At 43.1% G+C, this 12797-nt stretch overlaps 1 protein-coding gene across 3 annotated transcripts in view; it reads right to left on the bottom strand.

Annotated features, from left to right (window-relative positions):
* rps6ka3b (ribosomal protein S6 kinase, polypeptide 3b) overlaps positions 1-12797 on the bottom strand; it is a 59930-nt gene that overhangs the window by 13427 nt on the left and 33706 nt on the right. For 2 of the 3 annotated variants that reach the window (XM_024292682.2, XM_036217422.1), the window contains 9 exons: positions 4001-4117; positions 2703-2784; positions 2118-2198; positions 1971-2050; positions 1190-1296; positions 1033-1070; positions 809-951; positions 575-645; positions 295-383 (listed from right to left, as the gene is read on the bottom strand). In XM_024292682.2, coding sequence (XP_024148450.1) covers positions 295-383; positions 575-645; positions 809-951; positions 1033-1070; positions 1190-1296; positions 1971-2050; positions 2118-2198; positions 2703-2784; positions 4001-4117 — 808 coding nt within the window. Of the gene's footprint in view, positions 1-294; positions 384-574; positions 646-808; positions 952-1032; positions 1071-1189; positions 1297-1970; positions 2051-2117; positions 2199-2702; positions 2785-4000; positions 4118-6032; positions 6273-12797 lie in introns of those variants that run through there. The other variant, XM_024292683.2, reaches the window with a different exon arrangement.

The following is a 12797-nucleotide window of genomic DNA, read 5'->3' as shown; positions in this document are numbered from 1 at the left end:
CTGAAGGGAAAAGCCCAAAGGAAAAGAAGAAGAGTAGAATTGCCCGTTGTAACATCTGAGAGACTCCGCCTCCCTAAAGCTCCTCGTTGTAGTCAGTTAGCATCATTAGATCTCCTCCTAACTTCTGTGTTTTTCGTTTGTTGCTCCTCTTTTAAAAGTTTTGTATTCTGTTGCTCCTAAAATATTATAATTAAAACGCCTTTCAGTTTTATTCTTTTTCAATTTAGGATACAAAGAACTTTTGCTTTATTTTCCAAGTAACATCCCAGCATGCTTTGTGCACGGGTGTGGTACCTAGTCTGTTTCCGGGGTTGCGCTTGAACAGGTTCCTGAGTAGACTCTGAGCTTCCGAACTGAGAAACTGCGGCATTCCCAACTTGGCTCTGTGAAGATGGAGAAAAGAAGAGCTGAAGGAGGAGGCGACATGGTTCAGAATATTTGTGAGGATTCTGAAAGGTTACACGTTGAAACGTGTCGAGGTCAGCACTCTGCAGCGTCCTGCTCTGAATCCTCCGTCTGGATTTATCCTCAGCTCTCCTTCTTCTTAAACTCTCCTGTGTTTGCTGCGACTCACTTAAGGATCATGGTCATCGTCTCTTTCCGGTCTTTTCCTTGGAACGGCAGCGTTCCCGTCAGCATCTCAAACTGGAAGAAAGAAGGTTTCACATGAGGATTTGAAATCTTTTGATAGTTTCACAAAGTTCCATCCCAGTCTGGATACATTTTCACATCAATTTTTCTTTAGAGATGCAGATAAAGGCTGACAAACGGGTCTGACAGCAGCCAGCAGGGGGCAGCATCTTCTCACCATCAGTACACCGTAGGACCACCAGTCGGCGCTGTGTGTGTGCCCCCGTCTGTTCACCACCTCTGGAGCCATGTACTCCACTGTCCCGCAGAAGGAGTAGGCTTTGTTCTCGTGGTCGATCGACTCCTTGCTGAGGCCGAAGTCTGAGCACACAAACAGGGAAAGCTGGATGAGAGACGAGTGACAGACGAAGAAGACAAAAGACGCAGGAGAGGGACGCGCACCGGTCAGCTTGATGTGTCCATCCTCGTCGAGCAGGATGCTGGAATGACAGAAACGCAGAGTGAGGAGCAGCAGAAGCATCACTTTGAAATCTACTAATGGATCTGGATCGGAGCTTCAGGTGTGATGAGGTAAAGGTGTGTGTGTGGGTCTGCTTACTTCTCCGGTTTGAGGTCTCTGTAAATGATGCCGAGGCTGTGAAGGTGGTCCAGAGCCAGAGCGAGCTCTGCCAGGTAGAACTTCACATCTTCCTCTGTGAACATTACCTGTAGCAAACACGGAAACATGCATCGGTGTGTGCTTCATCAGATCTGCACATGGATTTAATGCGTTTGGCAAAAAACAAAGAACTACAAAAATGCACGGAATCTTTGATGTAAAAACTCAAAACAAGCTACAGCCTCGTCCAGCGGTTAAAAATGTCTTAAAATTCAAACTCGTAACTTCTAGTAAGACCTGGGCCCTGTCCGTAGTATTGAAGTATTGAAAATGAACAATTCAGCTTAAAAATACTTTATTTTGATTGATTTGATGTGATTTGAATCTTTGTCTTTATCTTTTTGAAAACACTGAGAAGTAAACAGATTTCTACAAAGATTTCTAATTTTATGAAATCCTGTTTTTGTGGGTTTTATGAGCTGGAGCCCAAATTTAAGTACAAATAAACACAAATACTTAAATGAATTAAACAACAGGCCCTGAATCTATATTTTATGAAATGTTTTTAAAGAATTTAGAAAAGAATACACTTTTCTATGATTATTTTTTTAAAAAGAGTCTGTATATATATATATATATATATATATATATTTTATTTCTAAATATGTATTTTTGACTTGTCATCATAAATTTTGAATAATTTTACTGTATTAGTTTGTTTTTGAATCAATAAAGCGTCACCTGGGTGATTTACTAAAGATTTGTGAAGCTTCAGGTTTACCTCTTTGGAGAGACGCGTGAAGAGATCTCCTCCTCTGAGGAAATCCAGGATCAGGTAGAGTTTGCCTTCAGTCTGAAAGGCTGCACAGAGACACTGCTGTGAGACCTGCAGCATCATGCCGGCAGCTCCTTCTGACGCCTGACTCACCGTAGTGCAGCTTCACGATGAAGGGGTGGTTGACCTCCACCAGGATGTCCCGCTCCATCTTTGTCCTGACGCGGTCGCGCACTGGAAACACCAACAAACAAACTGAGAGGAGCAAAAAGACATCAGCCTCTCTTATGCAGGTTCTATTCTGGCTGGAGGAGCTCCCAGATGGAAGCTGATGAGTAACAGAGATGAGACCGAGAAACTACACGCAGAAATAACCGGAGAATGATGACAAACTTGGCAACAATCCCGGAAAGAAAAGGACACACGTTCATGAACATTTCCAGATTCAGCTTTTCTCCAAAAAGAGTGAAAGTCTGCTGATGAAATCTGAAGGAACTCATCAACAAAAGCTTTATATTACGCTTATAACTTTCTGCTTGGTAGTTTTCCAGTAACAGACTGGTCTGACCGCTGAGTGATCAGTAGCTAGGATAAGCTCCAGCAACCCCTGAAAAGGATTCTGGTTTTGAAGATGGATGGATGGGTTAAACCAAAACCAGAGTCTCCAGCATTCTTCTGAAGGGGCTGCTGTGGTACCACAATGACTCGAGACTCAAAAACACAGAACAACCCGTCTACCTTTCAGCGTGGCTTTCTTCAGGACCTTCATGGCGTACAGCTCACCAGCGTCCGGTCCGGTGATCTTCCTCACCAGAAACACCTGAACAGACACACGTCATTCAGGTCAACAGCTGATGCCTCTAGCGCGAGGTATCAGCGTGTGCAGTAGTGCTGCCTCAAATGATTATTTTAATATTCGACTAATCACAGATTATTTTTTCTGATTAGTCGACTAATCGGGTCATGTGCAAACTGGATGTAAAGCAGACATCTTAACCATCATTAGCTTTAAGCTAACTAATAACTGGATATATAGCATTACCTGTGATCATGCTAGTGTGAATGCTGGAAGCTGAATTTGGCCACTGAAGATGCTGAAATTGATAGATAAAAATGCTAAACTTTATAGTTGAAAACGCTGAGGCTGATAAGCAGCTAAAATATTAGCTAAATGCCAAATTAGCCTAAAAAACTGAAAAAAGCCTAATCTAGCCAAAACAGTTAGCATGTAGCTGAAATGTTGGCTAAACTCCAAAAAAGCCTAAAAAATAAAAAAAAGCATATATTAGCCAAAATAGCAAGCATATAGCTAAAATATTAGCTAAACTCCAAATTAACCTAAAAAATGAAAAAAATCCTGAATCAACCAAAACAGCTAGCACGCTACTAAATTATTAGCTAAGCTCCAAACAGCCTAAAAAACAAACAAAGAAAAGTCTAAATTAGCCAAAATAGCTAGCTAGCATGCAGCTGAAATATTAGCTAGATTCCAAATTAGCCTAAAAACTGAAAAAAGACTAAATTAGCCAAAGTAGATAGCATGCGGCTGAAATATTAGCTAAACTCCAAATTAGCCTAAAAAACTTTAATAAATGCTAAAATAGTCCAAAAATCTAGTAGAATTCCGTTATAACTTTCAAGTTTACTACTCTCTGACTCCATATAACATAAAGTAACGACTGATTGACTATTTTGATAGTCGATCAGATGTCGATTAGTGGTAGTCCTGGTGTGCAGACTGTGTCAATCTCTCAGTATCTCCGCTGACTTCCTTCTTCAGATCCTCTCATGTAGACAAACAGATGCAAAGGCAGCCTGCCCGATGGGAGAGGAATTGTTCATTCATAAAGACAGCCGCACCCGCCAGGGCAGTGAAGGGCCCTCAAACCCCTCCACCGTCTCCATGGCAACAGCCTCTCAAACACCAGCACGAGGGCAACATGACAGGGAATGGAGTGGAAATGAACCCCTCACTTATGCACACACTTCAGGCCCACTCAGCCACACCAGCTGACAGACTCCGACACAAACATCACCTTCCCAAAGGAGCCCTGTCCCAGGACTTTACGGAGCTCGAACTGCCGAGGATCGGCCTTTTCTGACCCCTCCTTCACATGATGAGTGATGTTGATCTCTTTGATGGACACATCATCCTGCAACACAAACACACAACATGAACGTCACACTTTGTTCAATTCCAGCCCGGTTGGGAGGTCTGACCTTCACTTTGTGTTTTTAACTTTGTTTTATACAACAAAAACACAAAATCTCACTTTCACTTTGAAAGTTTCTGCAAAAACAACTAAATAAAGTTTCAAATATAATCATTATAAAATAAACAGCAGCAACACTCTTAAACTCCTGCATCATTCAGGGAAGCTTTTCTCCTCTTGGATTCATGTTTTTATAGAAAACCTCACAGTCAAATGCAAAAAGGGTCATAATGAGCAACAATTATACATTTTAGAGGTCATGCAGCATCTTAATGTGAAAGTTATGCTAAATTAAAAGATTTTCTTTACAAATATATCACATTTGTATACACTACAAACATTTGAAAGCTGAATTAAATTTTTTAAGCATATGACTGACTTCAGATAAGGCTAAATATTGTCAGATAATAAATGAAATAACATCGAGATTCAAAGAAGATTTAAAACGAACAGAAAGCTTCTGTTTGGCTGAAATGCTTTCATGAACTTCATTGTATTTGTCTGCAGTTTTCTTGTGTTGTTGGTGGATTGAGTTTGAATAAACAGTAGAACCTGAACAGAACATGGGTCTTTTGGGTCATTCCTGCGGGTCGCTGACTGTGGATGAAGAGCTTCTCTCTTAAAGTTCACGAAGGCGTCTCACTGAGAGGAGGTGTTGGTAAATTTCAGCGTGGACGGTCTGAGATCCAGGCTCAGATGAGCTTCTGTGCAGCAAATGTTTGCACAAGAAAAGATCATAAAATTTATTGATTGTTGATCCCAGTTTACTGCAGACACAACCCTTTTCCTTCATTCTTTTTTTTGAATAAAAGGTTGTGGAGGTGAAGAGCTAAGAGGATCAGATGATGTCAAACGAAGGATTACCATTTCCATCAACTATACTGTCAAGATGTGACGCCTTTAACCCTTAAACTCCGGAGCTCCAGTGTTTGATTTACTGTCATTTTTTAATTGCTAGTATGATCAACATAATTCCAGTAGGTTCTACGCCTCCTAACCTGCGGGACTTTCCCTAAAATGTAACTGTTCCTCACAGAGTCAGCGAACCAACATTAAACAGAACAGGGGCATAAAGTTTTCATTGAGGAGTCGGATTCTCCAACGGATTAAAACTTGACTATTTTTATTCTTTATTGACTGGTTTACTTTGAATTCAGACCAACTCAAATGTTCTTCCTGGTCTTCTCTCATCATTATGGCATCGTTAGGTGTTAATAATCCCAAATGAACCAGATTGAGCACATCAGCTGGAGCTCCTAAAGGAGGGAATGTCTGCCTGATTCCACAGGAAATGCTGAAACAGCCTGAAGTGGACTCCACATATCATCACAGTCAGCTTCCTCACATCCACAGCAGGAGCTCCTGCACCCAAAGTGAATTAGCAGCTCTGATCCACTCAAATGTGAGCCATTAGAGCCGTCAACAGATCGATGGCAAAGCCTCATTAGACCATGATGCACTGCAGCCACCGAATCACAACACAGGGTGCGGCCTGAGTGCGGCTCAGCCTCCACAAACGGCTCCAGTCTGAACCGGTCCAGCAGCGTTTGGTCACAGGAAGAAGTTTACCTCTGGGTTTTATTTTGAAGGGCACAGAGTCCGGAGGACGGCGGCGTCTGGCTGCTTCGTTCCTGCGTGACTCACCAACAGGTTGAGCCAGCTTTGCGAGCGCTCGTCACCACTCAGCGGGAAACTACCACTCACGCAGAGATGGACATGCGGTTGTCATGGAGCCACCCACAGCACCTGCCCCCGCCCCCTGACTGAGGATGAATGACTGAGCTCTCCACATGGCGCCCGACCTGCAGCGCCGCCCCCAGTTGAACAGGTCAAAAGACCCGCCTCCCACAAATACCTGATGATCCCGGGCCGGACACTCGTTCTCTCCCAGGTCTCCCAGTGCATTGTGGGTCCTGTAGTCCCGGCGGCGTCTAAAGCTGTGCGGCGTTATCATGTTCCCGGGAATCGACAGCGAGGAGAATGAGCGGCTTCTGCTCGTCCCTGACAGCACGTCTCTCTCCCAGAGAGAGCTGTCCTCCTCCCTCCTCCCTCGTTACCTCCTACTTTCTCACTTTTTCTATCTTTATTTGAACTGTTCTCACCTCTCCTTTCTGGCTTGCACCTCCCTCTTCCTCACTCCCAGCTCTCCTCTGCTCGGGGGAACCGGAGAGGGCGGGGCTTCTGCAGAACGTCTCCCGTCTGTGACATTATTGGGGTCACAGTCAACATCATCCACCTGCACCTCCTGCAGGAGCAGGAGCGTCTCCCTGATCAGACTGGAGTGGAGCGAGTGTTTGCTGTGCCGATTTCATCAGAGGTGTGAGGACGCCGGCGAAAAGAGAACTTTCTGTTACTCCTTCACCACAACAGCTTCCACAAGGAGCTCATGAAATCCTGTCAAAACACCGACAGGAGGCGCGTCCTCCACGATGCTCCAGGAGGCTCAGCAGCTACTGCACGAAAAGAGGTCAACCAGAGATCCACTCCACACACGTGTGGTCTCCTTCACACGTCAACACACGGTGTCTTTGTGCTTCTGCTGGCCTCAATCACGAGCTGAAGGTTAGCAAACATCCTCCTGAGAGCTCACAGGAGGAGGAGACTCAACATCAGACTCAAACTTCACTCAGAACAGATGCTTCCAGATAAAATGATGCTGGTCCTGATAACGCTATGAAGTTCAGTCCACCAGACGTTCCTAAACAAAGATTACCGTCTTTGCACAATAAAACAAACAGCTCACCCGGCTGCACGTCATCCCCTCTGCTGTCACTGTTCTGAGAAGATCTGAGCTGTTCAGGACAATGAGGAACGTTTGGGAGTGTTGACATTTTGGATCATAACGTCTGTGAGTCAGAGCACAGATGGAGGATCAGAGCCGAGGCGACAGGATGCTCACAGCACCTCTTAATCACTGGACTGAAGCTGCAGGCTCCTGAGCTTCAGGCTCACTAACAGGTAGAGCTGCAGCCGGCATGGATCCTCCCTCATGACGAGTCTTCAGAGCTTCCAGCTCCCCTCCTCTGAAGACTATTTAAATCCACCCGCCTCTCACGCTGAAGACAATCAGCTCCCTGACTGCACAGCTCCAACAATAACACCTGCAGCTGCTCGCTCTGCTCTCATCCTTCACAGCATAATTCTAGGTTTGATCCCCAACACAGAAACCTCTCAGAGATTCTTCAGATGATTACAGGCTTTGAGGAACGACACAGCTCATGTAAAAAGTTTAAAAGAAACACCAAACTTCCACAATGTCATCAACAGAAATGACAAAATAAGGTCGATGTGATCAACTGTATAATATATCAAGAGTTTACAGAGTAAATCGAATTGAGTGTGAACGCAGAAAAAGCCTGTAGGCCAGGGGGGGGTCAAACTCAATCGTACAAGGGGCTAAAATCCAAAACACATCTTAGGTCGTGGGCTGAACAGGATAAACATTTACTGAACACTCTAAAACTACATTTTAAAACTTTAAAACCATAACTTTGTATCATAATGATGAACTACATATATAACATTACCTGTGATAATGCTAGTGTGAATGCTGTAAGCTGAATTTGGCCGCTGAAGATGCTAAAATTGATAGTTGAAAACGCTGAAGCTGATAGCCAGCTAAAATATTAGCTAAATGCCAAATTAGCCTAAAAAAATACATAAATACATAGATTAGCCAAAACAGCTAGAATGTAGCTGAAAAAATACCTTTACTTATAAAAGCCTAAAAACTGAAAAAAGCCTAAATTAGCCAAACAGATAGCATGTAGCTGAAATATTAGCTAAACTCCAAAATAGCCTAAAAATCTTACTAAATGCCAAAATAGTCCAAAAAACTGCAGAATGTCAATTTATAAAACTTTAAAACTGTAACTTTTTAACATAATTATAAATAATATAAAGTCAGGAATATTATTCCAGAATAAATCAACTTAAACCTTAAATAACTGTCAATATTTTACTCTCCATAAAAATATATTTTGTCAAAATTATACAAGTTAGAAATAAGTGCAAGAAAATATCGCCTCATTAATAACAATAAAATAAAATGATCCAGAGGGCCGGATCCGGCCCCCGGGCCTCAACTTTGACACATGTGGTGTAAGGGTTTTTCTTACTGAAACAAGAACATGTCTGTGTTTTATGACAATAGCTGAACTTTTTTCAGGTTTAAGTTTTGGCACCAAGCAGTCAGGGTTAGGCTCAGTTTGAGTCAAGAGGATTCATTTTCAAAATACACCTTCCTTTTGTGTGGTTTCACACTACACACTTTCACAGGAGCTAAAAAAAAAACATCACTTAAGTCTACCAGCTCGCATGTTGCCAAAAACAATCTTTGAAAAGAATTCAATCCAAAAGCAGCTACAGTTCTGATTGTCATGCAGCTCCTCCTCAGTACAGCAGGAGAACACGAGCACGGTACACATCGGTGTGATCACCAAATATGCTGGAGCACCAACACTGTAACCTCACTATCTAGTCACTTCAGATGACTCAGAGTCAAACGACAACATTAGGTCTACAAAACAGCAAATATACACCAAACTGAAATATTCTTACAATAAAAAAAAAGAAAAAAAGTTAGCTTTTCCGACTCCACCCACACACGAGATCACCAGGGGTTTTATTTTTTTAGGCCTCCGAGCTTCCTGTTAGCTTAGTGTGGAGTTTTAGGATCATGGCAGGCCACAGGGGTCAATAATCTGACGTTAAATTTATCTAATAAATTTAAATTTGTAAAAAAAAAAACACAAAAAGCACTAAATTCCACAGGACTGCCTCTGTTCTATGTGAACACACTCTTCTTTCATTGATTGAATGAACAAAGGATTTACTGCCCCCTACTGGAAGGGGGAGTAAAACCATGGCATCTCCACTCAGGCTCTAACTGTTGAGCGACGATCACAGCGCCCTCAGCAACGCACGTTGAAGTGACCGCTTCCAAGAATAAGTCTATGTAAACGTGCAGAAAAGTGCATTTTAGAACACCTGGTTCTAAACTCATACGTTCATGTGTAGCTACTGAAAGGTTTATGGCCTTTTTGGGCTCTACGTTCAAAATCCCCAGCCATTGGTTAGCTGTTGAAAGTTAAACCAGTTGAACTTTGATTATTCAGGGATTTGGATTTGGCAGAGATGCTTGGATGGTGTCCCTTAAATTCATGGGAGTGATAAGATTGTTTTGCTTTTGTAACTGAAAAACTGAGACATTTTAGTTGAAACAAGAGTCTGACTCTTAAGACTCAGTTCAGTCGTAGTTCAGGTCTCACAGGAGGATGGTTTGTTTTCTCCGTCTTTGTTCTGAGCATGTTTGTATGACATGATAAAGAGGTCTGAACTTCAGCAGCATCTCTAAGCCTCACGGAGACAGTAATCAGAGCGTCCTCCTGCTTCCATGTGGGAAGCCTTTTAAAAAACAAATCATGCACGAGCATCCCCACAAAAACAACAAACTCTCTCCCCTCATTCCAACACGGCTTTTCTCATCTCACTGCTGCCAAAGAAACCGAGAGCAATTCAAAATGTAACATGAAAATGTGGATTTTTACCTCACCGACATGAAAATCGGGGAAAAAGCTGTTAGCGTTTCAACTATTTTTATATTAAAAAATTTATTTAAATGTATTTTTTTATAAAACCATTAAAGGTTTCATCATCAGAACACAGAACATTCATAAAAAGTCTTCATTTTTTTAGTAGTTGGAGAGCAGGGAGGGAATTTTTCCTCCTTTTGCTCATTGTTTGCTGCTCCTTCTTTCTCTATCACAGAATTAAGATTTAATAATCTTTCAGGAGCAAAATTCCAGAATTTAAAATGTTAGCTTGAATCTCAACAACTCCGCTAAATCATTCCACATCCTTTTTCTTCATTTGAACTTCTCAATTTTTATGAACTTAAACTAAATTTCAGTGAGTGTTTGAAGCAATTCCATCATCTGTGCTCCTGAACTCACCATAAACTGATCCGGTTCTTCATGAAACTATCTGGACAGGCAGAAGTGGGTATTAGCAGGTTAACGTGCTCCTGCAAACCTCCACATGCACACTCCTCAGATCGAATTAGAGCCTCACAGAGAGCAGACTGATCCAGTTAGGAGCGTCTGCTCACAGCAGTCGACACTTTACACAAACCCAGCACGGGTCTGAGCCCGCGGGGGGGCGGACCTTCAGGACCACTTCTGTCAGTCTGCTCATCCATGAGGGGAACTTGTGGTGGTTACGCAAATGGAACAGGAAGTTACACAACAACAGCTTTCACCTGTGTGGGGTTCACCTCCATGCTGGAGGACACCACGGACATGAGGCAGACGCCTCACAGCTCACTCAGACAGAATGACTACAAGAACACACTGAAATAAATTACTGTAGTCCTGAACAACAAGAAATTCTAAATTTAGGATTTTTTATCCAAAAATGTCATTTTACTTCAGTGAAAACTAACTCGTTAGATTATTTCTTTTTAAAACACAAGATTCACAGCCTTCAGTAAATGTTTCTGCACATTGAAAGCTTCTTCTTTCAGCTGCATTAACTGTTTTGGGATGAAAGCTGTCAGTTTTTAGGAAATTGTTATAGTGTTTTGGATTTTTCAACATTTCTTAAAAAAGAGAGAGAAAAACTTCAAATACTCCAAAAACTGAGATCCTTCAGAGATAGTGCTGCCACAAACGATTATTTTAATAGTCGACTAATCACAGATTATTTTTTCTCATTAGATGACTAACCATGTGCTAGTGTGAATGCTGTAAGCTGAATTTGGCTGCTGAAGAAGCTAGTGCTGATAGCTGAAGATGCTGAAATTGATGGCTGAAAACACTGAAGCTAATAGCCTGCTAACATTTAAGTTAAATACCAAATTAGTTTTTTAGGCTATTTTGGTTAATATTTCAGCAACATGCTAGCTATTTTGGCTAATTTAGGATTGTTTCAGTTTATAAGGCTAATTTGGCATTTAACTAATATTTTAGCAGGCTATCAGCTTCAGCGTTTTCCACTTCAGTGTTTTTATCTATTAATTTCCGCATCTTCAGTGACCAAATTCATCTTCCAGCATTCACACTAGTATTATCACAGGTAATGCTATATGTCTAGTTTTTAGTTAGCTTAAAGTTAATGACGGTTCAGATGTGTGTTTTACATCCAGTTTGCGATTTGTTGACTAATCTGAAAAAGTTGTCGATGATTAGTAACTATTAAAATAATCATTTGTAGCAGCACTACAATGCAGCATTCTATTCTATTCTGTCAGAGATGTTGAGGATTTATAGAAGAAGACTTTGCTTCTTAAAGGAAGCCACATTGGTGTGAAGTGACAGATGGAGTCAGCGATGTATCTGCTGCAGCAAACATCCTGCACATCATCGTCGTGCTCAAAGGAAACAGAACAATTAGGTTTCAACCACATTTTCACCTGAGCTGATCATGCATTCATGAGGCTTCAGGATGTTTTTGTGCTTACACCTACATGTTGCGTAACAACAGCTGCTAGGAATTGGAGAAGATGACCTTATTATTGTTGGTAGTGACAGCTGATCCATGAGAGAAGGATCCACTCACTTCAACGTCTGACTGTAACCATCCAGACTATTCTGTTCTCTTTATTTGGAACAAAGGTCTGATGATTGCACACGTCAGTGCAGCAGAGGAGAGCAACGCCGCAACCTGATGCCCATCACACACTCACGTGCACGGCGGTGAGCCCTGTGACTGTCAGGAGAAAACTAAACCTCAGTGAAGAGCTTATCTGCAGCCGAGAATCACAGAGCATCTGACAGCTCCACGCTGAACCTCTGCTGCTGAGAGCTGTCAGAGCGCCCTCAGACTGCTCCGACAGTCACTTCAACATGCTGGGATGCTGGGGGGGTACTCACAGCCGCTGTGTGACAGCTCAGGAAGGAGCCCACATGCTTCCAGTTCTCCAGCTCCGGTTTTGGGAAGGGCTCTCCTCGGAAGTTCCAGGTTGGGCGTGGACGGCGGCTGGTGAGCAGCAGCCGCCGCAGCGACTTGAGCCGGCCCCTCAGGTCTCTGATGAGGCCGGCAATGGCGCACACGCACGGCGCCGCGGCCGCAAAGTGAGTCATGCTGGCATGAAGTGAGGCGCTGGGAGTCTGAGCCCAGAGAGGGAATACCCGGAGAACAGGCTGGGAAAGGAGGGGGGTGGGGTCATTCCAAACTGGGATGGGAAGTGGGATCCCCCTCCTCCACCCCCAAATGCAGCTGTGACCTTCTGCTTTCCAGCTGAACCTGGAGATCCCCACACGGACACCAGGACGGAAAAACAGCAGGAAAGCACCCCACTTCAGCTTCAGGAAAACACCGAGCGGTCGGCGAGCGCTGCGTCCGTCAGCTGAAGGCATGAAAAGCGTTTCTGGACCCTCAACCTCTGACTGATCAGCTGTTTCAGTCAGTCAGACGTGTCCACGTTCAGGAGGTTCCAGCTCAGACTTTTGGTTTCCCTCCCTTAACTGTTTCCAAAAAGGAAAAAGTTCAAACAATTCTGGGATTTTTAAATATTTCAGCTTCAAACATCATTTTGTGACGGTGTAGCACCGTCAGCTGATAGCTGCACCCGGACACGCACGCACACACACACCCGCAGCCACACACACGCGCTCCATTC

Source organism: Oryzias melastigma, linkage group LG20, assembly GCF_002922805.2.
Source record: "Oryzias melastigma strain HK-1 linkage group LG20, ASM292280v2, whole genome shotgun sequence".
Taxonomy (NCBI): Eukaryota; Metazoa; Chordata; class Actinopteri; order Beloniformes; family Adrianichthyidae; genus Oryzias; species Oryzias melastigma.
Note: the sequence above shows the minus strand (reverse complement) of the source record. Positions and strands in the feature narration are given on the sequence as shown.